This window comes from Mytilus californianus, unplaced genomic scaffold (assembly GCF_021869535.1).
Source record: "Mytilus californianus isolate M0D057914Y unplaced genomic scaffold, xbMytCali1.0.p SCAF_7, whole genome shotgun sequence".
NCBI classification, from domain to species: Eukaryota; Metazoa; Mollusca; class Bivalvia; order Mytilida; family Mytilidae; genus Mytilus; species Mytilus californianus.
Genome location: NW_026262723.1, coordinates 90,321,284 through 90,346,312, shown reverse-complemented (window position 1 = coordinate 90,346,312; position 25,029 = coordinate 90,321,284). Strand labels below are relative to the sequence as shown.

The 25,029-nt window shown below is 30.6% G+C and overlaps 1 protein-coding gene across 10 annotated transcripts in view; it reads right to left on the bottom strand.

The window, feature by feature from the left end:
* The window catches only part of LOC127708648 (WD repeat-containing protein 49-like), a 71,699-nt gene that overhangs the window by 19,850 nt on the left and 26,820 nt on the right, over positions 1-25,029 (bottom strand). For 4 of the 10 annotated variants that reach the window (XM_052213696.1, XM_052213697.1, XM_052213695.1 and 1 more), the window contains 6 exons: positions 11,226-11,475; positions 10,537-10,683; positions 7,731-7,793; positions 4,703-4,931; positions 2,935-2,981; positions 2,562-2,699 (listed from right to left, as the gene is read on the bottom strand). In XM_052213696.1, the coding sequence (XP_052069656.1) occupies positions 2,562-2,699; positions 2,935-2,981; positions 4,703-4,931; positions 7,731-7,793; positions 10,537-10,683; positions 11,226-11,475 (874 nt within the window). The other 6 variants (XM_052213698.1, XM_052213704.1, XM_052213699.1 and 3 more) reach the window with 6 other exon arrangements.

Below are 25,029 nucleotides of genomic sequence, written 5' to 3'. Positions count from 1 at the left end.
TATCATACATAATGTGATTTTGGTATAAACCAATCAAAACATGTTTCACATTTTTTTTCATAATGTGGTGATTTATAGCGGTTTACTCCTGGTTTGCCCACATTTAATTATACCAATTATCCATTAGTAAAGATAACAAAAAATACAAAAGGTTTAATGAGCATACAATTGTATAGTCTGTTTCAACTTAATAAGTTTATAGTTTATTTGTGTTTTCTATATGTTCAGGTATTTTTTCATTTTGTAGTTTTTATATCTATAAAAAAATAAATCAAACATTTTTTTTTCTCAATAATTTAATATCAATTCAATAGATTCATTTGACATACAACTAATAACAAAACAATGGCATTCATTTATAAAAGTGTCTTGATAATTCATCAGTTTCTAAATAATTATGATGTAAATACACCAACATATGATAAAATTTTCTTTTATTGCAAACATAATTTATATTATTTATGAATCAAATTTAAACATGCATGCATAAATAAGGCACTATGGTAAACATAAGTAATATGGGGCACTATATGTGACCAGCCATGATATTTTGAGTCCAGATGAGGTCCATGGTGCAAAATGAGATTTTTTTTATGCAATAAGTACTATGTGTAAGAGAAACATTGCTGCAAGTTTCAGAGTGATATGGGCTGTAGTTTTATAAGAAATGGCCTTTTGTTATGCCTCCTCCGCTACTATGCCCCGCCTTGGCGGAGGGGGCATTAAGTTTTACCCTTGTCCGTCTGTACGTCCGTCTGTACGTCCCAAAGTTGGTTTACATTCTCTAACTTTAGTTTGCCTCAACCAAATGTTATGAAACTTATACACAATGCTTATTACCACAAAACACAGATCGAGTTTGAATTCTGAATGGTGGCGTCACTATAACCGTTCTAGAGTTATGTCCCTTTACAAATGGAAAATTGCTCAATTTTTCGTTTCTGTTTTCTAACTTTAGTTTGCCTCAACCAAATGTTATGAAACGTATACACAATGCTTATTACCACATAATACAGATCAAGTTCGAAATTGGTTGGCGTCACTTTTACCGTTCTTGAGTTATGCCCCTTTATAAACATTAAACTACTGAATTTTTCGTTTCCGTTCTCTAATTTTAGTTCGCCTCAACCAAATGTTATGAAACTTATACACAATGCTAATTGCCACAAAATACAGATCAAGTTTGAATTTTAGTGTCACTTTTACCGTTCTAGAGTTATTAGATAAAAGAAGATGTGGTATGAGTGCCAATGAGACAACTCTCCATCCAAGTCAAAATCTATAAAAGTAAACCATTATAGGTCAAAGTACGGTCTTCAACACAGATCCTTGGCTCACACCGAACAACAAGCTATAAAGGGTCCCTAAAATTACTAGTGTTAAACCATTCTGTCCAATTTAAATGAAACACTGGCCTGTATTCCAAGTCAGTTTATGTATGTTAATAATCTTTATATCTAGGTTTAACAATTAACACAAAGAAATGATACCCTGTCAACATATCTCTTTGATAAATAATGAAGTAAAGGATTTGAAATTTATATTTAATAATTCTCATAATTTATTGTTAAGGCAATGCTGGGCATGTAATTTTCCCATTTTTTTATTTCCAATGTCAAATTAATTTACAGTGTCCACATTTCCTTTTTTTTGGCATTTTCTATTGCTGATTTAGCAAGTTCAGTTATGGGACTCTAGGCAATGGGCAAGCTTCTTTATAAATGCAGTATTGTGCTACTGAACTGTGTGTGAAATTACTAACAGCTTAGGTGTAAATTTCAGAACAAAATATTTCTTAAAATAAAAAAAATAAGTAAAAAGAATTTTAAATAACATTTATTTATTCTCAAGTTTCGATATTTAATTTTTACATAATTTTGTACGAGCAATTTTAAAAAAATGTCAATAATTTGTCAAACTAATAAAAAAAAATTTTTTTTTAATATTTGTCAATTTCAATACAATTCTCTAGTAAATTTATAAAATATCTTTGCACATTTTCCTTGATTTAATAGCAAACTTAAGTATCTTTTATAAAATTTTACAGGTAAAATAAAGGTAAAAATATGACTATAATTCAGAAATAAACTATAATTGTTAAAACAACAAAACACCCTATGTTTTTATAAACCTGCAATTAAATGTGGGCAAACCAGGATGACACCATTTATAGCTAACACCCGGTCTCCATCCCTTAGGAGTTCATGCAATAACATCAGTTTTTTTTTTGTTACCTTGATTTTTTTTCTTAATCGATTTATGAGATTTGAACATTGGTAATCTACGGTCACCTTAATTTACTGTACAGGTATGGTTTTCTGATCATTGTTGAAGGCCTTATGTTGACCCGTATTTGTCCACATCTTTGAGCATTGATCTTTATGTATAGCTGTCTCATTGGCAATCATACCACATTTCTATTTTATAATAAAAAAAAATATATACATTTGGAATCAATTTTAATGTAGTGTAAATGATGACTTCTATATAAAGACCACACAAGACTGGTTAGACTGTATCCAGGAAATACATTTGATTTTTGTAATTGACAGTATACTTACATTCCATGGAACCCTGACTACTCCACTTTCACTCTTATTTTGAGAGGCAAACAGTCTGGTGACAGGTCTTTGGAAGTATAGCAGATGTATTGCACCAGAGTCTACTCCAACCAGTAACAACGAGGGACTGTTAGGGAACTAAAATATAGTCATTAAAGTCATCATATTTATTTATTGAAAAGTGATTTTCTAATAGACAAAAATCTTTTGTAGCTCATTTCAGATAAATATTTAAATATTCCTTATCTGATAAATTTAATTTCTCTTATTCTTAGCCAATTTCTCCTTTCCAGGGATGTTTGAAATTGCCGAAGTAACTAACATCAAAAGATTAAAATTGTTTTCCAGAAAATAATAATTTTGAGAGACATACCTTATGATCATACCAATAATCTAAACAACTAGCTACATCTGTCATAGCTGAAAATATAACAAACCAATAGTAACTTTCAATGCAAATCAGTTGCTGAAAATGTTTTTTTTTCAATTGTTTAAACTATCTATTAGGGATGTCAACGAGTACTCGAGTACTCGAGTATCGCTCGGTAGTATCGAGTATCGATTACCAAAATGATACTCGACTAATCGGTTTCCTGTTAGAATGCTGTTGCTTTCTTAAGTTTAAACAAAATAAATTTTATTGAGAGCACTTCATGGGACTTTATATATTATTCAAAATTAATTAGAATATGATTCGAATGTTTGTGTTTAACTGTCACTTAAAATTCCTGAAAACATAGGTATATATGTAGGATATATGAACAAGAGCATTTTTCCAAGGCTGACACTTTTAGCTAATCTTAGTCACTCCCCCACCTCTGTACCGACAGAGCATATATTTTCATCAGCAGGACTGTTAGTTACCTAACAAATTTGTAAAATCGCTACGTCCCAGAAAAGTGACAAGACAATATTTTTTAATTAGAACAAATTCGTTGCACCCTGTATCAACCCTCAGAAAAGGATTAATGGCATCAGTAAGTTATAATTATCACCCCTTTGTTGTTCATTAAATGTGTTTTTTTACGGTTTCCAAATAATGTTGTTTGGGAAATAATTTTTCTAAAGATATCAATTAATTACTTGATTTTATAACCAGTTTACATAATTAGTATATGTAGTAAATGAGCTATTGATTATGGTATTAAATTCCTTGGACTCTTATCTAGTCCTAGGTAATAATGTTGAAGGTTTTACGATCATAAGACAACAAACAACCTACAATACATAAAATGGTAAAATTTTGTGTTTCTATTTTGTAAATGTTTTACTGAGCGAGTACTCGAGTATCGCTTGGTAAATCCAACGAGTAATCGATTAGTAAATCTTCACCGATTTGACATCCCTACTATCTATACATGTACATATATAGCTAAAAAATGGGGTTCCAGTCTCCCATGCCCCAGACTAGTAAAATTTCATTCGGACTAGTAAGTTTTTGCAAAACTTTGTTTAGACAAATAAGGAAAATGTTGGAACATTAGTCTTCAAACTAGTAGTTGGAAAGATTTTGGTGCAGACTGTGGGTTCCCTTAAACACTTTGTCTCAACTGCTCTAGTTGTTGTCAGTAAATTTAAGGATGTAATTTTTGCTTAAGGTGTAAAAGTTAAAAATAATACTGTATAAATTCATGACAATATGCCATACTGTAAATCACCAAGATCTAGAAAAGCTGTGAGTAAATATATCAATCTATCAAAGATTTAACACCAACACAGTCTCTTAAAGGATAACAACATTAAGACATATTTAAAGAGAACCACTGATGAGGTTTACGACTTGGGACAGTCACATGAACATGCATTATACTTTTAATATGTTACTGGTATTATTAACAAAGGCTGTCAATGATTCAGATCAGTTGTTCATCCCAAACAAGATGTAAATTATTTTATATTTTTCTATAACCAATATATACAAGATGACATTGTATGTTAAAGAAAGAAAAAAAATGCTGACACAAAAGTATCATAGAGTAGCCAAGTTCCACTCGAATCCAACTATTTTAAAATGACTGGTTGCATTCTATTAATATTTCATTCAATGACTGGGTGCACTCTAATACTTCATACAATACAAGTAGAACAATCAGATTACTAGTCAATCATGAATACCTACAAGTAATCTTGTCATTCCTTACCATGTAAATGAAATTCTAAATAATACTGATTTGTAGAACAATCATAGAATCTGATGTCTCGACTAGTTGTTGCTATAGCAATCTTGTTACAGTTTGGCATGTATACAGCATCTGTTATCCAAGTTTTGTAACGACGTTTTTGATTGGACTGTTCTGTACTTTCATCCATCATGACAACATGTTTTTCGGGATAACTCATATGTGGATGCCATATGTTGATCACTCCTTCCTGTAAACAAAACAAACAATCTATTTATAGAATCAAAATATTGTGAGGTTATTTATGGAAATACAACCTCTGAAGTGGCAGATCTCCCTCCCAGTTTTATCTATAAGTCAGAGAATCACCATACACTCTCTTGGGAGTTGTTGGTCATAATACATGTATTTCATTTTACATTTCAATTGAATATTAAAATGTTTCATGAATTATTACAAACAACACTCAAATATATCAAATCATTAACTATGTGTAACTGTTTTAATGGACTAAAACGTATGTCTTCTCTTCATCTATAGCATGTATATAAGTAACATCCTGGAAGGATAGAAATAACATTTTAGTACTGGAAAAGTATTTCTATGGCAAATAATAATAACACATATGGTAAATGAGTAAGGATCTTAACTGTTTTAGAAATATCTAACAATTTATGATATGAGGTGAGGGGTCATGATATGTGACACATTGTCTTAATATAATATCATAATTCAATGTCAAAGGATCAAAATTTTAGGCACAGATAAGGTTGTATGAGAAAAAGAACTAGAAGAACCAGAAAAGAAGAAGATATACTATGAAAAAATAATGGATGAAGGGAGATACAATGAGTTAATTAGCTTCATGTCAGGTACACTGGCCATGCATTAAAGTAAATAATGTTAAGATATAAACTTGTTAACTTTTGCAAAGCAACTATTATTTGCAGATTTTTTCATCGCTAATCATTTGCCTTTTGTATAAAAAAAATCCATATTTATGCCTGTTTGTACAGTATCTGACAACTCAATTAAAAGGATAATTGTTTATAATCAACGATTTCTGTCATACTTTTTTTCATGTTGGACATACCGTAGTAATTTTACTTTAATGAACCATAGTTTATCAATAACTTTACCTCCATTAACAAGAAACTAATAAAGATTTATAAAATATCACATTAAATACGTCTATTCTCCTCCACGCTGGGTTATAGGGTACAGTTATTGAACCCAGCATGTCAACATAGAATACATTGTTTAATTTTAACTGCTGCATAATCTTAATTAATGAAACCATTAACTATTACATGAATACAAGGAGTGATTCAGCTAACACAATTAACCAATACATAACTTTAATCCAATCATTTTTTTTCTTGGTGTGATATTAATATGAAATTAAATTTTTAACCACGATATTAAATTAATAAATGTATAAATGTTGTGGTTGTATTTAATTTTTAAAAGTACAAATATTTACACAATTTAGTCTGGAGACATACAATGTTTATTCTTGCTAACTAATCTGAATTAAATTTAAGGTTTAAACAAAGGTCATATCCTAGGCCTTATCATTTCTGTAATTGGTATAGATATTTATTTAATTCCAGAACAAAAACTTTGTCCAATTTACTCTTCATTATCTAAGGAGCTAGGTCTTTGTAGCCATCACTCATGCAATGTGTTAACTTATATGGTCCTAACATGCCATGTAATACTTTGTTATATGATTAAATGAAAGGAGTATAAAGAGAAACTATATCAATATGATGAATCTCTGCTGAATCAAAGACAAAATATTTATAGAATAATGGCATTTTGTTTTTGATACTGACTTCATCAGCAAGAATATCACGCAGCCACTTCAGTAAAGGATATATTTTGAAGGACTAACCTTAACTAATTTTGTAGGACTAACCTTACTAATAGAACATATCTTGTTAGACTTACCTTACTAAATCAGATATAGTCTTTAAAGACTTACCTTACTACTTACTGAAGATGCATGAAATATTTGCCACTGAACGTTAAGCTAACAAATCAATCAATCAACCTTACAAAATGAGATGTATCTTGAGGGACTTACCTTACTAAATTAGACATATTTTTTGAACTAACTGTACTAATAAGACATATGTTGTGGGACTAACCTTACTATAAAAGGCAATAAAAGAACAGAGTTCCAATGTTCCCCACATTGCACATATTTTATCTCTCCAAGGGCAATAACCAAAGAATGGAGAATGTGTCCATGGGACACAGATAATGCCCCCACTTGCATATAACATTTTAAAGGGACATAACTCAAGAATGGTAAAAGTGACGCCACCCAAATTGATTTGAGTTTTGTGGTAAGAAGCATTGTGTTTAAGTTTCATAACATTTGGTTGAGGCAAACTTAAGTAAGAGAACGGTTATGAAAAATTCAGCACAATTTTTTCCATTTGCAAAGGGCATAACTCTAGAATGGTAAAAGTGACACCACCAAATACGAACTTGAATTGTCTTTTGTGGTAATAAGTATTGTATACAGAGGGGGCATAAAAAAACTTCTTTTTTTTTTTGTTCTTTAAAATTTCTATAATTATCTTAGAAAAATGAAAGCTTAAGACCAAATGCAATGAATTTCCGATATAATCACTATTTCCAAGGGGCATAACTCTTTTTCAAATATTTGATCCATACTGATTTTTCAAAATTGTCCAAGACATTGCTGATGTTAACCTATGATATAAATTTGATAAAAATCTGGCAAAAATTGAACATGTGAGAGCGCTAACAAGGCAATTTTCCATAAAATCAATATTTCCAAGGGGCATAACTCTTTCAAAAATAATTAATCAGCACTAATTTTTCGAAAATAGTCCGAGACATAGCTTATATAAACCTATGATACAAGTTTTATAAAAATCTGTCAAGATTTGTTCACGTGAGAGCACTAACGAGACCGGATGGACAGATGCACAGATGGACAGACTTTTGGTATTTCTATGTTCCCCAAACGTGTCACGCTTGGGACAAAAAGGCATACTCTTGTGGTTCTTACCTTACTAAATGAGACATATCTTGTTGGATTATCCACTGTGATCATCTTAGTTGTTACTTCTTGCTGAAATTATTAGTTAATATTATTATCATCCTTGCTTGGTGATATAATGGTAATATACAGAAACTTGCAATATCAAATAAAATCTAAGAAAAAGACTCATTCAAAATCTGATGAGTTAAGCCCTTTTCAACTGATTTTTATAGTCTGTTCTTATGTTGTACTGTAACACAACTGTCCCAGGTTAGGGGGAGGGTTTGGCACCAACATACTAGTTTATCCTCATCACATTCCGTATGTGCATGTCCCAAGTTAGGAGCCTGTTATTCAGTGCTTGTCGTTTGTAGCTGTATATCATATTTGTTATTCATTCATTGTTTTGTACATTAATCAGGCCGCTCTCGTTTGATTTGTTTAACATTTGTCAGATCAGGCCTTTTAAAGATGACTATGCGGTGTGGGTTTTGCTCATTGTTGAAGACTATACAGTGACCTATAGTTGTAAACTTTTATGTCATTTGGTCTCTGGTGTAGAGTTGTCTCATTGGCAATCATACCACACCTTCTTATTCTTATATCATTCAAAAGCATACATTTATCACTTTTAAAAAATGACTATCCATCTCATAAGCAGTCATTTTCTGTACAAGAAATGATCTCGACCCATCTAATACCAACAATTTATGGCAAACATTTAACTTGGACTATCTGTTAGTTAAAAATACTTAGCCAGGAGAGATGTAGTTCAATAGACGTGTTGGTTGCCATCTATTATTAGTGCTTTTGTTTAATGTTTTTAGCTTAATTTTCTCTTTTGAATTGTTTCACATTTTGTGATCCAGAAGCCTTGCAGTTGTGAAAGTTATGATGAAACAGAAAATGACTGTGGCTGGAATATAAGTATTTTGGGTTTGTAATGTGTTATATTTTCCATGCCACTAGGTTGAGCTCTATTGATGAGTAAATTAAAGTATTTTTTCACCAAAAAATCATATGAAGAAAGTTAACTTGAAACTTGTATTGGAATCCTGTTTTTGTTTTGCTATAAAAGTTCTTTCTAGAATTACAAATTATTGTTCTATAATTAGATCTGATCTGACTAAAAAAACTTAGTTTAACTGCACAAGAACATTGCCTGTGTGAAACAATGAATACAACAATCCTTACCTATTTGTTTTATATGTCAATATGGTAAGTGTTGTCTTTTTCTTCAGATCTAATTCTTTTTTTAGCCAATGAATTTGATGTCTAATTTTCAAAATTACCTATCAGTTTTGTTAATTAGTTATGTCCTAATTTTGCACACGTTACATATAAAATGCATTTCGTTGCACCAAATTAAAGTTTATTCTATTCAGCTTAGAGTGAAATTAACTTTCTACCCAGGAACTATTATAATACTGCATATAAATAGAAACTTATTATACAATTAAATACTAAAATTATGTACTTAGATGTTTTTCACTGTCAAAAGTATTATCAATTTTTTTCCAATCATTTTTAAACGCCAGCTTATCATTCACAGCGATTATGCAACCAATTTTTGTATATTACATTTACTGGATATTTAAATTGACAATGGGCTTGATGTTAACACATCAGCAGGTAGCATACTATGCAAGCAATTTAAAGTTTAACAATGAACTTTGATCAAAACAGTATACTTTGTGGATAACAATGGGACTGTAGCTTTTTTATTTCTCTGTTGTGTTTCTATTAAATGCATGCTGACAAATCGGGAATTCACTTTTAAGAGCAAAAGAACTAAGGTTATTCTAAGAGAAACATTTTGTAGTTTAAACACACATCATTGTGAATGACATGTGAAATTTTGACTCACTTTATTATGAATGACATGTGTATTTTTGACTCAAACTATAGTGAATAACAAGTGCATTTTTGACTCAACTTATTGTGAATGACATGTGTAATTTTGACTCACCCTATTGTGAATGACATGTGTAATATTGACTCACCCTATTGTGAGAGACATGTAATATTGACTCACTCTATTGTGAATGACATGTGTAATATTGACTTGCCCTGTTGTGAAAGACATATGTAATTTTGACTAAACCTATTGTGAGAGACGTGTAATATTGACTCACCCTATTGTTAGACATGTGTTATATTGACTCACCCTATTGTGAATGACGTGTAATTTTGACTCACCCTATTGTGAGAGACATGTGTAATATTGACTCACCCTATTGTGAGACATGTGTAATATTGACTTACCCTATTGTGAACGACATGTGTAATATTGACTCAACCTTTTGTGAGAGACATGTGTAATATTGACTCACCATATTGTGAGAGACAGGTGTAATTTTGACTCATCCTATTGTGGGAGACATGTGTAATATTGACTCAACCTTTTGTGAGAGACATGTGTAATATTGACTCACCCTATTGTGAATGACATTTGTAATACTGACTGACCCTATTGTGAATGACATGTGTAATATTGACTAACCCTATTGTAAGAGACATGTGTAATACTAACTGACCCTATCGTGAATGACATTTGTAATATTGACTGACCCTATTGTGAGAGACGTGTAATATTGACTCAACCTTTTGTGAATGACGTGTAATTTTGACTCACCCTATTGTGAATGGCATGTGTAATTTTGACTCACCCTATTTTGAATGACATATGTAATTTTGACTCACCTTACTGTGAGAGACGTGTTTTATTGACACCCTATTGATAGAGACATGTGTAATATTGACTAAACCTATTGTGAGAGACATGTGTAATATTTACTTACCCTATTTTGAATGACGTGTTATTTTGACTTACCCTATTGTGAATGACATGTGTAATTTTAGCCTCAGCCAGGAATGGAATCTCTCTTTTTGTGCTCATGTAATCATTTTCTCTGTACAACAACAGTAGGTATGTACAGAATTCATTCCAGTCTACATACCCATCACATGTAGAATCAAGCTGCAAATAAATTGTAAGTCTTGTTTTGATTCAGTTTCTTATAAATAAACTATGGACACAGAAATATATCACTCATATAAGCTCATTCCAAATAATCGTTATAACTAAAAAGTACTAAATACAATGCAGATATTGAAATATACAAAAAATAAGTTGTGATGGTCTAGATATATGAGTAAAACCTTCTGCCTAAATTGGCATAAAAGGTTTGATTTGATTGGTTATTCAAAAACTTACTTAAATTATTTTTATTACATGAAAGTCTTTTACTACAAAGTCTGGAAGTGTTGTCTTGGTTTGGCTGAAAGATGTGAACTCATTCTTTCATTGATGATGACATTTCCCAATCTAGATGTCTTACCCTAACAATGTAGATCTTGCTACAAGATATGAACATGAAAGTAAGGACTGGCAATTACTGTTTCATTTTTTTTTAAAACTCTACTTTACAATTCTGTAATATAGCTATAAGGAGCAGCATATCATAGCAACTTGACTATGAATATCTAATGTGCAAGATTATTTTTATCCCCAGATTATACCTTCAAAAATAATTTCTCCAAATATTCATCATATTCATTTGTTTTTAAAACTCTGGACACAGTTGTTTTGAATTCCTCGAGGTTCATCATGCCCGGCGCCCGTTCCTTCACCTTTGGTGGGAAATAAGTTGATGCTTCCTGAATAACTACACCCTCTGGCTTATGGTTTACAAACTCTTTCATCAACTGTTGAAGGTGGTGAAGCTTCATCTGTTCCTCAAGTCTAGCATTTTTATCTTTGTCACTGAAACTAATAAAACAAAGACACTTACACAAATTAAGTTATGTCAGTCTTAATAACTTCTTAATATAACACCATCTAGAACTGGTAACTGCAAGACATACTTATATTTGGTGGATTATAAACCAAAATGTTTCAAATTCAGACAAACATGTCAAAATGTGTTTTCAGAAAAATCAGGTACATATTACATTTGATGAAAAGACATCTTTACAAATAAAACAACTCGTCATCAATGATAGGGTCTTAAACCAAAAAAGTGAAAAAAAATATCTAATTTTAAACACATTAATAATTCATTTTATCCTGCAATCAACCCTCTATTGTACAAATAACAGGTACACAAATAAATTTTTGCTTTATTTGTACAAATAAAGTCTCCTGTTACCCGCTTCCTTGTTGAGCAAGCGGTAATATGAATATTTCTTCCTGGATAACAGTTCATTTTGGGGTCCTCTTCGCGGTCCGCGTTTAAACTATGTTGATTTCTTTGAAAAATCAGAGACAACGATTGGGAATTAAACAACTAAAGCTCAAGTGCCGGATGTTGGTTGCAGGATAAAAACAATATATGTACATTGTCGGAAATATAAAATGTATTTGTACTCGCTAAAGCTCGTACAAATAAATTTTATATTTTCCGACGATGTACATATATTGTATATTTATCAAACTAAATTGGTTGTAAAACTAGAACGGAATCCTGAAGCTGTTTTACAATTTTAGGCTTAAAGAGAGATAAAAAACCCCTGACATTCTCATCTAAAGTCATATGTGACAAAGGAGCTGCTGCTTGCTTAGGCTCCATAATGTAATAAGTCTGGGAAGACACCATGACAGGAACTAATTCTTGCAGCTAACGAATATTCACGTTTTATCATTTAATTCCAAACCAAAGAATAACAATGCACAATGTCAGCATTACATTATGACTCTAACTGTATCTTTATGTCTGTATGTTCTTAATTCACAAAGTTTAAAACCAATATGTATACTAAATTTGAAAACAGACAATACTCAATTAACAGACAAAATTGTAGCAATACTCTAATTAAAATGACATTTCATAACCTGTAGCCATAAGTGACAGCTTTCACATTGATTACTATAAAAGATAACTATAATTACTCTTACATTTTCCCTTTACATTATTTTTCACACCTTTACTTATAGTATGAATTACGCATTAAAGTCTCTCATTTTAATTTCTGTAACTTCAAATTCACAAATGAATAAATCTGTCACAACTTTTTTAACATCCAATGTCACTAATTAAGATAACACATAGTTTGTCTTGACATGTAAATTTCTTTCTAAGTTTTTCTAAAAATTCAATTTCTAAATAATATGATAAAATAAAAATACAAGTCCAAATTAGCCGGGTGACACATATAATACATAATAAATAAAATTTCTTTAATTAGGTTCATATAAAATAGGAAAATGACCAATATAGAATATATCATTTATGTATCTCACCTTTTATATTGTTTTAACATTTCAACGTTTTAAGATAAATCCCCAAAACTAACTACAAATCTTTATGATGAACCATGTTTGTTCTGTTCATATTTGTTTTGTAATGTGACAATATATAATTGTTTTTTCTTTCCGTTGTTCGACATTTGTACTATTGATTCCCTATACAGTAAATATTGGATTCTAAGAGGTTCCATTGTGTAAAATCAATCCAACTTAACCATAGAACTTATCAAATGGCCGTTAACATATTTTTATTGCACATCTAACCAATTATGAAATAGTTAAATTACAAAACCATACCGGTACCATGCCTTTTATGTCTTGTAAAATATCAAACTTTATACAATATTGCTTTATTTTTGGCATAAACTTGAAAGAAAAGGGAACTGTGAAATAAATGAAGTTTATATATGAAACAGTGTTCAGTGTTCAGGAAAAAAAAAGATGAAAAAGGCTCTCAAGATTAAGACACTTTACATAATATCAAAAATTGATCAAAGACTCAAAGGCCCAGGTTGGGCCAGGTGAGCTAATAATAAGTGAATAAAAGGAAATGTGGGGTATATGTCAATGAGACAGCAATTCCAGAACAAAAGTAACCAAAAGCTAATCTAAAAGGAAACAAACAGACTTAAATATTAGATACTGTATATGTACTCTTTTTTGCATGTTCTTATTTTCGCAAATTTAGTATTGCAGATACATTCATGTGTATTTAAATTTGCAGTATTTCTGAAAATATCAAAACATAAATAATGGACTTAATATATTAATGTAACATATGATTAATTTAGTATTTCTTTGTTTAACAATTAACTGAAACAAGCTGCATTTCTTTCCAAGTCTATTTTGTGAAAATAAACCTGATGCAAAATTTGTGAAAATTAATACACCATGAAAAAAAGTAAAAATTCAGTAGGTGTCTTTACAATACGTTAATTTCTAAATTGTCTTCAGTCTATAAAGACTCATTAAAATGGGATTTCAAATTATCAAAACAGTTATGCAACTGGCTTCTTTTGAATAATTCATATATCTTGTAAAACATAAATTCTATACATCAATATATGGATGTTGGTTTTCTCTTTGAAATGTTTTACATTTTATCATGTCAGGGCCTTTTATAGCTTACTATATGGTCAGGGTTGTGCTCAGGTTGAAGGCCTTGAAGTGCCTTATAGTTGTCCTTTTGCCATTGGCTGATAGTTGTCTCATTGGCAATTATACTACATCTCCAGAGTCCTTAATTTTATAGAAACACCTCTTTGAAATCTTTTAGTCTTTTGTTATAAACATGTGGGTTTAATATCTCAAATAACAATCTGGCCTTAATTTAACTGCTTAGACAAGTTTCGGTAATATTTCTAAAGGATCAATTACTAGAATAAAATTTATCATGAAAAACTGTAATAAGTACAAACAACAAACAAATATCATAATTTAAATTATCTTCCTTAGTGCTGTTACATGACTTCTAAATAATAAAACTTGTCAATCCATCTAAAAAGCATCCTTATGCATTGGGTTGACAGTTGACCTTACTTTAGTTTTCAATCATTTCAGTGCATTATTTCCAGAATTTTATTGCCTTTAATCTTGCACAGATGATGTTAATTTTCTTAAGTGTTTACATTAGTTTAGTTTTAAAATACTGATGTAGACTGATAATTCAGTTATTAGGCCTACTTTTTTAAGAAATGCAAATACACCCACCTATCAATTATACTTTGAAGAATTGCCTTTTTATGCATGCAAAAACACCAAGTTCTACAAATACTAAACAAATTTTCTGTTTACCTAAGTCTTGTCAAAATGTGTTCGAACAATTTTATAATTACACTGTACCAATTCATCATTTTTACATTAGCGATTGCATTACAATCTATCACCATATTTACCAAAGTATAATAAGCCATAGAAAAGAGAAGACAAGACTATATGCCTATTATTTTGATATTAGATTTAATTTATGACGCTCGCTATTTAATATTTACATAAATATCTCTCAAGCATAAAACAAATATTGGCACAAAAGATCATTGCAATATTAATCTCTATATATCTGAAAATATGAAGTTTATTTTTTAAATATAATTCTATATGAAAAATTATAAACATTGCCCTGATTAATGTTGAAAATGAAGTAAAATAAACAAAAAAGTTCTTCATACTCGAAATATACACCTATATACAACATTTGGCACATGGCTTTATCAAGTTTTCACATTTGAATACTTGGAACAGTCTCTTGACAGGTTTTTTTTCTGGTATACAAGGTCATAACATATCATACTTGTCACAAGTTCTAATTTTGCAATGCAAACATCCACTGAATGTTATGGGATTAAACTTGAAATGTCTTGCTAAGATAACATGGAAAAAGCAGTTAAGAAGAAGCACTTTAATCAACCATATTGTTATAGCAGATGACAAAAACACAGGTACAAACTAGAGGTATTGCAAGCAAAGCCAAAAAATGATACCATCCTCCACATCAGAAAGTAATGCAAAGTCTGATTTTCTTAAGGAAACCACAAAAAAAGATTAGAAAAAAACAAAATATGAGATGCACAATGCATTATATGGTAAAAAATCTGAGTAAGTTTCAATAAATTCTAATAAGGGATGGATTAAGGAGGAGATGCTGATACAAAATGGGTAACTCTCCATATAAAGAAATGGCCAAAGTCCATTATTTGCTAAGAGGAAACCATAAAATAAAACAGATCAAAAAACAAAATAGAAGGTGCAAAATGGCACTAATGAACTTATATGTGTGCAATTCATTGATGAAGTTTCAAAAATCTGGTTTGAAAACTGTAATAGTTGATTTCATAAAAGAAGTACCCACTCTTCCCAATTTTCCCAATATCCCTATACTATAAGGTGGTTTTGCACTTCCTGCAACCTGGCTAAAAAGCTCTATACTATCATTATTACAGATGAAAAACAAAAGCACAAGTACATGTACAAGTAAAACCATACTAAATAATACCCTATCAATGAATGCTCAGTAACTTCTGTAAAACAATTTCAAAGTACCAATCTACTGATATACAATACTCAAATATCAGGGATTGTACTTCTACATGTTATAAGAAGACTTTATCAAATAGCTGAATTGCAAATAATAACAGCTCATTGTTATTTCAAAACTGTTCTATCACTTGTTGACAGCAATGTCAGATTTTATTGTAGGAACCATCTCCTTTTCACTTTCAATTGGTACAAATGTAGCAGCAACACAATACTATCATTTAACTAATTGACAAAACCCTAATCCTTTTCCCCTGAAAAACTGGCATTTTAAAAAACAATCTGGTATGCAATTTTGTATGCTGAATTGGAGTGTTTGGCAGGAAAAAAGTGTTATGGTAATATTTTATCCCTTATACCACTACTTTTTCCATGTTATGATAACATAAAAGTTTTCAATCTAAAGCACAACAAATGTTAATAGGGGTTGGTCAGAGTAACCTTTGTGTATAGCATATAAATATTTGATTTTGACTTTTATTTATATTGGAATGAATACTTAATATCAACATGGTTATCCTAAATTAAATACATTTTGTAAGACATTAATAAAGATCAAATACTGTGCAAAGGAGGGTATTTAAGTCAAACATATTCTAACTTTATATTCAAAATACACCCCTTTGCACAGTATTTGATCTTTATTAATTGCAGTATGACAATTTTTTTTTGTTTTACTTCCTCTGCAAAATATACACTGCAACAACAAAAAAACTGTGTTCTACTTTAAAAAAGGCCTTGCCTTGATAAAAAAAATATATAAAAGGATCAAACAAAAACCATAATGAGAAAGAAAAGTTTAGTTAATGATATTCACCAAAATCTATTTTGTCCTCAAATAAATGCAAAAGGCTTAAACACAATTATAAAAATCAGAAATTTGAAACACTTAATGAAGAGAGTTACTCTCAGGCTGGAAGAAGTAAAACATATCTTTGTGTTTGAGCTCATACAAAATTGTTATGGACTGTTAGTTCATAGGGAAATATCTCATGTTATCCTACTAAATTTATTTTCAGTTATGATTTAAAATCATTCTTTCAGTTCAACTGTTTCAATCTCAACTATATTTTCCATTGTCAAGTCTAAATATATAAATCTTAGTGGTATTCTGTCAAAATGAGTCTTAGTTGTAGCACTTAGTACATGTTGTAGGCAATTAGTATTGCTTAAGTCAATGTCTGAGGCTGTCTTGATCAAGCTGAGAAGTGTGAAAGTTCTTTCGATCCACGATTAAAACTTCTGTACTTGAAAACATGAGGAACAGCAATAACACGGTTCCTTTTATATAATCAGGAATTCTTATTTTACCTTTACAATGTCTTATATACATGTACCCTATACCCCTTTACCTCTAATGAAATATGGACAGCAACCAAGAAAGTGACGGTACACTGCTATGTATCATCACTAATTTTATACTTTTATTACCTACCCTGAGTTTTCAAATGCAACAGATTTCCTTTTCCCTTCAGCTGTAGGGGGTACCAATGCAATCGTTGCCATGTTATATCCTAAGTTACAATAAATCCTATATTTTTATCACAGAACTAAACTTTACATTATCTTTCCTATAATCATATTCCAATTGTTCTCTCTTTTCAGTAACTATTATCCAAAACTTCTATTAAAAAACAACAATGATCAGTGTTCATTTAAAAACCTCCACATCCAAGCAATACTATCTCTCTATTACATAAATAAACTAATCAGTACGTATAGGATTTAAATCCAACCAACTTTGTGCGAAAGTGAAATATTTAGTATGTTCTGAATAATTTATCCATTGTCATTATTAACAAACTCAGTAACAAATCAGCTAAACGATTCCTCTTACTTATTTACACGGTAACGGATCAATTTTTAATGTAGTTAAAAAACACCTTCCTGAACTAGAAAACTAGACTTTCTCATCACACAATTAACAAACAAATATCTTCTCATTTAAATAATATTAAATATGAGAATAATGTTTTAATTTAAGAGGTTAACAGATCGACATTTCTTTATTTCTTATCAAATGGTACCTAGCTTTAACAATTTATCTCAACCGTTCACTTTCTTTTGAATAGATCCATATTTATCACAGAAATAATTTGGCTAAGAGTTAAATGTCTTTTTAAAGTTCTATTTAACAATATTTCGTCTCCAGTGAATTGAACAAAAACTATTGTCTCGTTTGTTAAAGTGTTCCTCACAACAAGACATACAATGGTAATTTCAATAATCAGCAGGGACTCCTTTCATATCATAAAAGAAAATTACATGTAATATTACAAGTAATTGTGTGATAATGTCATTACATACATCATACTTGCAGTTATAAAATCTACAGGAATTACTTTTCACTAAAAATATTTAAAATGAGACATTAATATGACATTAATGATTGCTAAATTTTGTTTCACAGTCTCATGGTTTGTTTTTTACAAAAAATACAATGGTGATATTTGATACTAAGTGATATGTTATCTCTGATATGTAGAATCTTTGTTCAGCTCATCCTAGGTTTCTGCTGTTGGTATTAATAATTGAATCCTTGTGTAGTTCAACATATATTACCACAACTGACAATAAGAGATTATTTCTTGTGTTTGTCACCATATATAGACGGTAGTGTTGTTGGTAATAAAAAAAATCCTGGTGAAGTTCACAATCTGTTGATATTGAGTAGATCACCATATGCTGTCACTGGCATGGTGATCAGTTTAATTCTTGGGAAGTTCACCATATCTTACTGGTTTTGATAATGAGAGATAAATGCTTGTGTAGATCACCATATATCTTACTGGTTTTGATGATGAGAGATAAATGCTTGTGTAGATCACCATATCTTACTGGTTTTGATGATGAGAGATAAATGCTTGTGCAGATCACCATATCTTACTGGTTTTGGTGATGAGAGATAAATGCTTGTGTAGATCACCATATCTTACTGGTTTTGGTGATGAGAGATAAATGCTTGTGTAAATCACCATATCTTACTGGTTTTGATAATGAGAGATAAATGCTTGTGTAGATCACCAAATCTTACTGGTTTTGGTGATGAGATATAAATGCTTGTGTAGATCAACATATCTTACTGGTTTTGGTGATGAGATATAAATCCTTGTGTAGTTCACCATATCTTACTGGTTTTGGTGGTGAGAGATAAATCCTTGTGTCGATCACCATATCTAACTGGTTTTGGTGATGAGAGATAAATCCTTGTGTAAATCACCATGTCTTATTGGTTTTAGTGATGAGAGATAAATCCCTGTGTAGATCATCTTATCTTCTGGTATTGGTGGTGAGACATTAATATTTGAATACTTCACTATCAGTGGCATAGGAGCAGACCAAAAGTGGGGGTGACAAACTTCTGAAAGTGACTAGCAAAAGAAAGAAAAAGGCTTTTCTAAATTCTAAAGTCTAAAAGTCTTAAAGTTAGTCAGTGTCCTCTTTCATTTCCATTTTTTAATATTCAAATATTTTTTTTGCCAAATGAGTTGGGGGTGGGGGTGGGGGTGGGGGCAGTCATAGTTTTGCCCCATCTCCTGCCCCTGTTTTCAAAGTTTTTGGCCTGAATTGGCATACACTTCAGATATTTATATATTTCCTATATGTCCTGCAGTCAAGATTTGTACCCATCAACTACCAATTCCCATATCAATTCATGTTCAATTTATATCATCCATTTCATGTCAGTTGTCTATATAGTGTTTTATGGCTGCTTGCCATAACACCAACTTATCAAATCATCCAAAGCTAGCAATGGTGAAATTAAGGGACACAACTTAGCATTAATTTCACCATTGCTATCTTTGAATGATTTGATAAGTTGTGTCCCTTTTTTTAAAGTGAAACCAGTAAATATAATATTTATTTATAACAATATAACTTTTGCTATTAAATCTATAATGAAACATAATAAATTTAATAGCAAAAGGTAAGATAAAATGTTAAGAAAAATGTTAAATTAATTTAAGTACAAATCTACTCCTAAAAAGTTTTCACAAGAAGGAAGATTTTTTACTTTGGAGGTTTAAAAAGCTGACAAATATGTACGCCTATGTCTTAACCAAAGATTGCACTAAAAATATTCTATTCAATTTCTCAACTTCTCGCTGACATTGGTATTTTAGAATTTGACTCATACATTGAAATTTGCAATGTTCATTTAATAACTGAGTTAGATTTTTATTTTAAAGACATGCTGAAGTCAAGTCAACTACATGAATCGTACATCAGCATAAATATACATTAAATTCTTCTCTTTCTATTTACAAATGCCATTTCCTTCTGTTGAAGTAGTATATAATAAGAAAATGTCTGAAACTGATCATGAGTATGTGTGGACCCTTAAAATGCCCTAGTCTTCCAAGGAAGACATGTATCAAGTCGTCTTAATTATAAAAGCAGAAACGACAGTCTGTGTTTTGGTATGTAAATCCCCCAAAATCACTTATATCAGCAAATAGCAGGTTCACTAGTTCATGTCTCTGAGAAATTGTGGTTGAATTCTGTCCAGCTGTTTTTCAGCAGTTTGCATAAAGTGTGACCCGGACAGCAACGGAAAATGACAGAAGTGATCCAAATGTGTCACTACAGCTTCGCTGTCAGGAGAAGCAAATATTTGACATTGTCCAATCAAAATTAGCATTACAAACAACATTACATTAGAATTGATATTCCATACAGTTTACTATTTGATTATATTTTAGAATTTTGTATCACAGCTTGAAATTTGTTGATATTTGTATTGTATAATATAAAATGCACGAATGTTACGTAGGTCAATGGGTAGAAAAGATTATACAAGAACTTATCAATGAAAGATAAATACTTTTCTTTTTCTTTTATAATACAGTCCATGTTTACATAGCGGTAACATAACAGTACCAGTGATTAAAAACATTCACATTTCTTAAGTAAATCTTTGTGTGGTACTGATATAGAATCACAACTAGAGATTTAAATCTGTTATACTTTTGTAAAAATCGTCAACATAACTCCAAATTTGACATGTATTGGAAGAGAATTTTCTCAAAGAAAATCTTATAATAAGGCTAAATAAATTTTATATTAAAATCTATCATGCAATCCATCTTATATTCATAAAAATAAATTAAAAAGTCTATCCACCCATGCTGTACAATTTGAAAAGAAAAAGTCATTTAAATCACTATAAAATTTTCATATGAAAACCAATATGTTTGTGATGGGGAATTCAGAAAAGGTTTTATGATTTCAATAAAATTATAAGGACTTATTTTTTAAGAAAGAAAATACAAAAGTATATGACAGTAAAGAAAAGATTAAATATTTATAATATTGTCTTTATATGAAAGCTGAGTAAAATTGTCTGTGTTTTATCTTTGCCACTATATTTGATAATTAAAAGATTATGTACAATATCTGTCAAAACATTGACAACTGTCAATCACGTATTTACAGTATTGTAATTATTGGAAAACAGCTTAAAATGTATAGTTTAATTAATTATTGATGCATTATAAATGACAGCTATCATTGTGTGTATATGATTTTACTGTATTCATGAAAATGATATTGATTTTGAGCTGATGAACTCCTCATTACATCTGTTTCCTTTCAAAATAATAGCCATGTTGTATAGCAGTAACAAAATAAAGTGCTAGATTTTATGGATTCAGGGGATTTAAAACATTCAGTTTTTTTTTCTCGATTTTTTTATAAGAATATGTGTCAATTACCTCTCGAAATATCAGTGGGAGACCCCTAATATATTTTTCACAAAAACTAGCTCTAGGCTGAACACAAGTATTGTGAAATAAAACTTAAATAGAAACTACATAAGACAAACTTTGTTCTATAAAATGAGCATTCCAATTATTGTTATGGGAGATAACTCTAAATTAATCTTCCTATTTGAGCTATCTGATCACAAATTCCTATCACTGTCATAGGTGAGAAGACCAATTATCTGTAATCAATACATATCTTTACAGATCAAACATAACAATCAATTATAATATCTACACTGATAGGATTTAAATAAATACCACTAAAATTAAAATAATGTATTTGCAAGTAAAGATAAAATGACTAATTCTTCAAAAACGACTACAATTATTTCACTAACAGAAGAAAAAGAAAAACCTAACAAAAGGTTCAGAGGACCTTTTAGTTAAAACTCACATTTACTTTGTTCTTATGTCATTTGTGAGTGTAATTTGGACATAGACAGAAGTGTTGTAAAGATATGACAAAAATGCATATATTAGGCTTGCAAAAACATTTGCATTGGTTATCTAGGAATATGAAACAGTACATATATACTTGTTTTATGAGAATATCAACATACATATGCAAATATTTAAAGATTATCAATGTTTTTTTAGTGAGCATGTGTTTCTAAGTTACAATCTCATCAAGGGCGAGAAACATCCTCAAGTTTGAAAGACCATTAATAATCTGTTTATTGTTATTTTACCTATGACGTCAACAACACATGCCCCCTCAGTTTTTGCGATAATTTTCTATCTCAAGCAAGTAGCATGATATGAAAAATTATCACAAAATAAATAGAGAAAGTGTCCATGGAACACAGATGATGCCCCCGCTTGCATATAACATTATAAAGGGACATCACTCAAGAACGGTAAATGTGACGCCACCCAAATTCCAACTTGATCTGAGTTTTGTGGTAATAAGCATTGTGTATAAGTGTCATAACGTTTGGTAGGCAAACTCAAGTTGGAGAACATAAACGAAAAGTTCAGCAATTTTTCCATTTGTGAAGGGCATAACTCTAGAAAGGCAAAAGTGATGCCACTCAAATTCTAACGTGATCTGTGTTTTGTGAGAATAAGCATTGTGTATAAGTTTCATAACATTTGGTTGAGACAAACTAAAGTTAGAGAACCGAAACCAATTTCGGGACCTACATACGTAGGGACGTACAAACGAACAAAAGTAACACTTTCCGCTACGGCAGGGGCATAAAAAGATCAAAGGAAAATACACAAAATAGCGATAACAAAGTGTGTTTATGTATCTGAGAATATTTTCCTTCATTTGTACTGGTTATATGAGAATATCAAAGAGTATACATGTATTTGTTATCTGAGAATATCAAAGTACATTTGTACTGGTTATATGAAAATATCAAAGAGTATACATTTTTCAACTGATTTTTATAGTTTGTCCCCGGTTAGGGGGAGGGTTGAGCACTCACAAATATGTTTAACCACGCCACATTTTTTATGTGCTTGTCCCAAGTCAGGAGCCTGTAGTTCAGTGGTTGTCGTTGGTTCATGTCTGTCATATTTGTTTTTCGTTAATTGTTTAGTTATAAATTAGGCTGCTAGTTTTCTCAATTGAATTGTTTCATATTTTTCATGCCGGGGTCTTTTAAAGCCGACTATACGGTATGGGTTTTTCTCATTGTTGAAGGCCGTACAGTTGCCTATGATTGCTTAAATCCACTTTATTTGAACTTTGGTGGATAGTTGTCTCATTGACAATCATACCTCATTTCCTTATCTTTATAATGAACAAGTACTTGTTATCTGAAAATATCTACGTACATTTGTACTTGTTATCTGAAAATATCTACGTACATTTGTACTGGTTATATGCAAATATTAAAGAGTATATATATATGTAATTGTTATATGAGAGTAACAACTTACATTTGTACTAGTTATATGAGAATATCAACGTACATTTGTACAAGTTATATGAGAATATCAACGTACATTTGTACTGGTTATATGAGAATATCAACGTACATTTGTACAAGTTATATGAGAATATCGACATACATTTGTACTGTTTATATGAGAATATCAATGTACATTTGTACTGGTTATATGAGAATATCAACGTACATTTGTACAAGTTAAAGAGAATATCAACATATATTTGTACTGGTTATATGAGAATATCAATGTACATTTGTACTGTTTATATGAGAATATCAACATACATTTGTACTGGTTATATGAGAATATCAACATACATTTGTACTGGTTATATGAGAATATCAATGTACATTTGTACTGGTTATATGAGAATATCAGCGTACATTTGTACTGGTTATATGAGAATATCAATGTACATTTGTACTGGTTATATGAGAATATCAATGTACATTTGTACAAGTTATATGAGAATATCAACATACATTTGTACTGGTTATATGAGAATATCAATGTACATTTGTACTGGTTATATGAGAATATTAACATACATTTGTACAAGTTATATGAGAATATCAACGTACATTTGTACGGGTTATATGAGAATATCAACGTACATTTTTATTGGTTATATGAGAATATCAATGTTCATTTGTACTGGTTATATGAGAATATCAATGTACATTTTTATTGGTTATATGAGAATATCAACATACATTCATAAAAAAATAAATTGACTGATTTTATTTTCTTTAAGTCCAGTGACAAACATTGCATGCATGTTGAGGACGAGAACAATACATACAAAAAGTAGGTCCTGCAGTAGAGAGTCGATCAGGATGATGGGCAGATTTTAGAATGTCATTGGAAAAAAAGGGTGTATTTGATAGGGAAAAAAATTTGCCTTGCAACAGGTCCCGCAAATAGTTGTTCCATAGGTTCTTGTCAAGAAAAAAACTCCATCCCCCCAAAAAAAATGTCTGCCAGTTCTGAAAATCTATTTCTTCAATTATTTTGTCTTTTAGAAAAGGAGTTGGCTCACTAACTCATAAATTTGGCCAGAAATATCTGAAAATTTTACTTTAATATAGTGAAATTTGATGATAACATATGTTTTAGTTATTTCAAATAGAGGAAGATTTTCACCAATTGCTTCATTAGAGGTGTATTAGTGACATCGTAAATGCAGCTGAATTTCATTAAAACCTGATTTTTTGCATAATTTGGCAAAACTTATGACAGTTTTCTGAAATACTAACAATGGCGCCACACCTCTCCAACAAATATTTTTGCTGAAATATTCTTTACATTTGCAACTAGAGGCTCTTAAGAGCCTGTGTCGCTCACCTGTATTTACTGATGCTTTGGAAATCATGTAAAA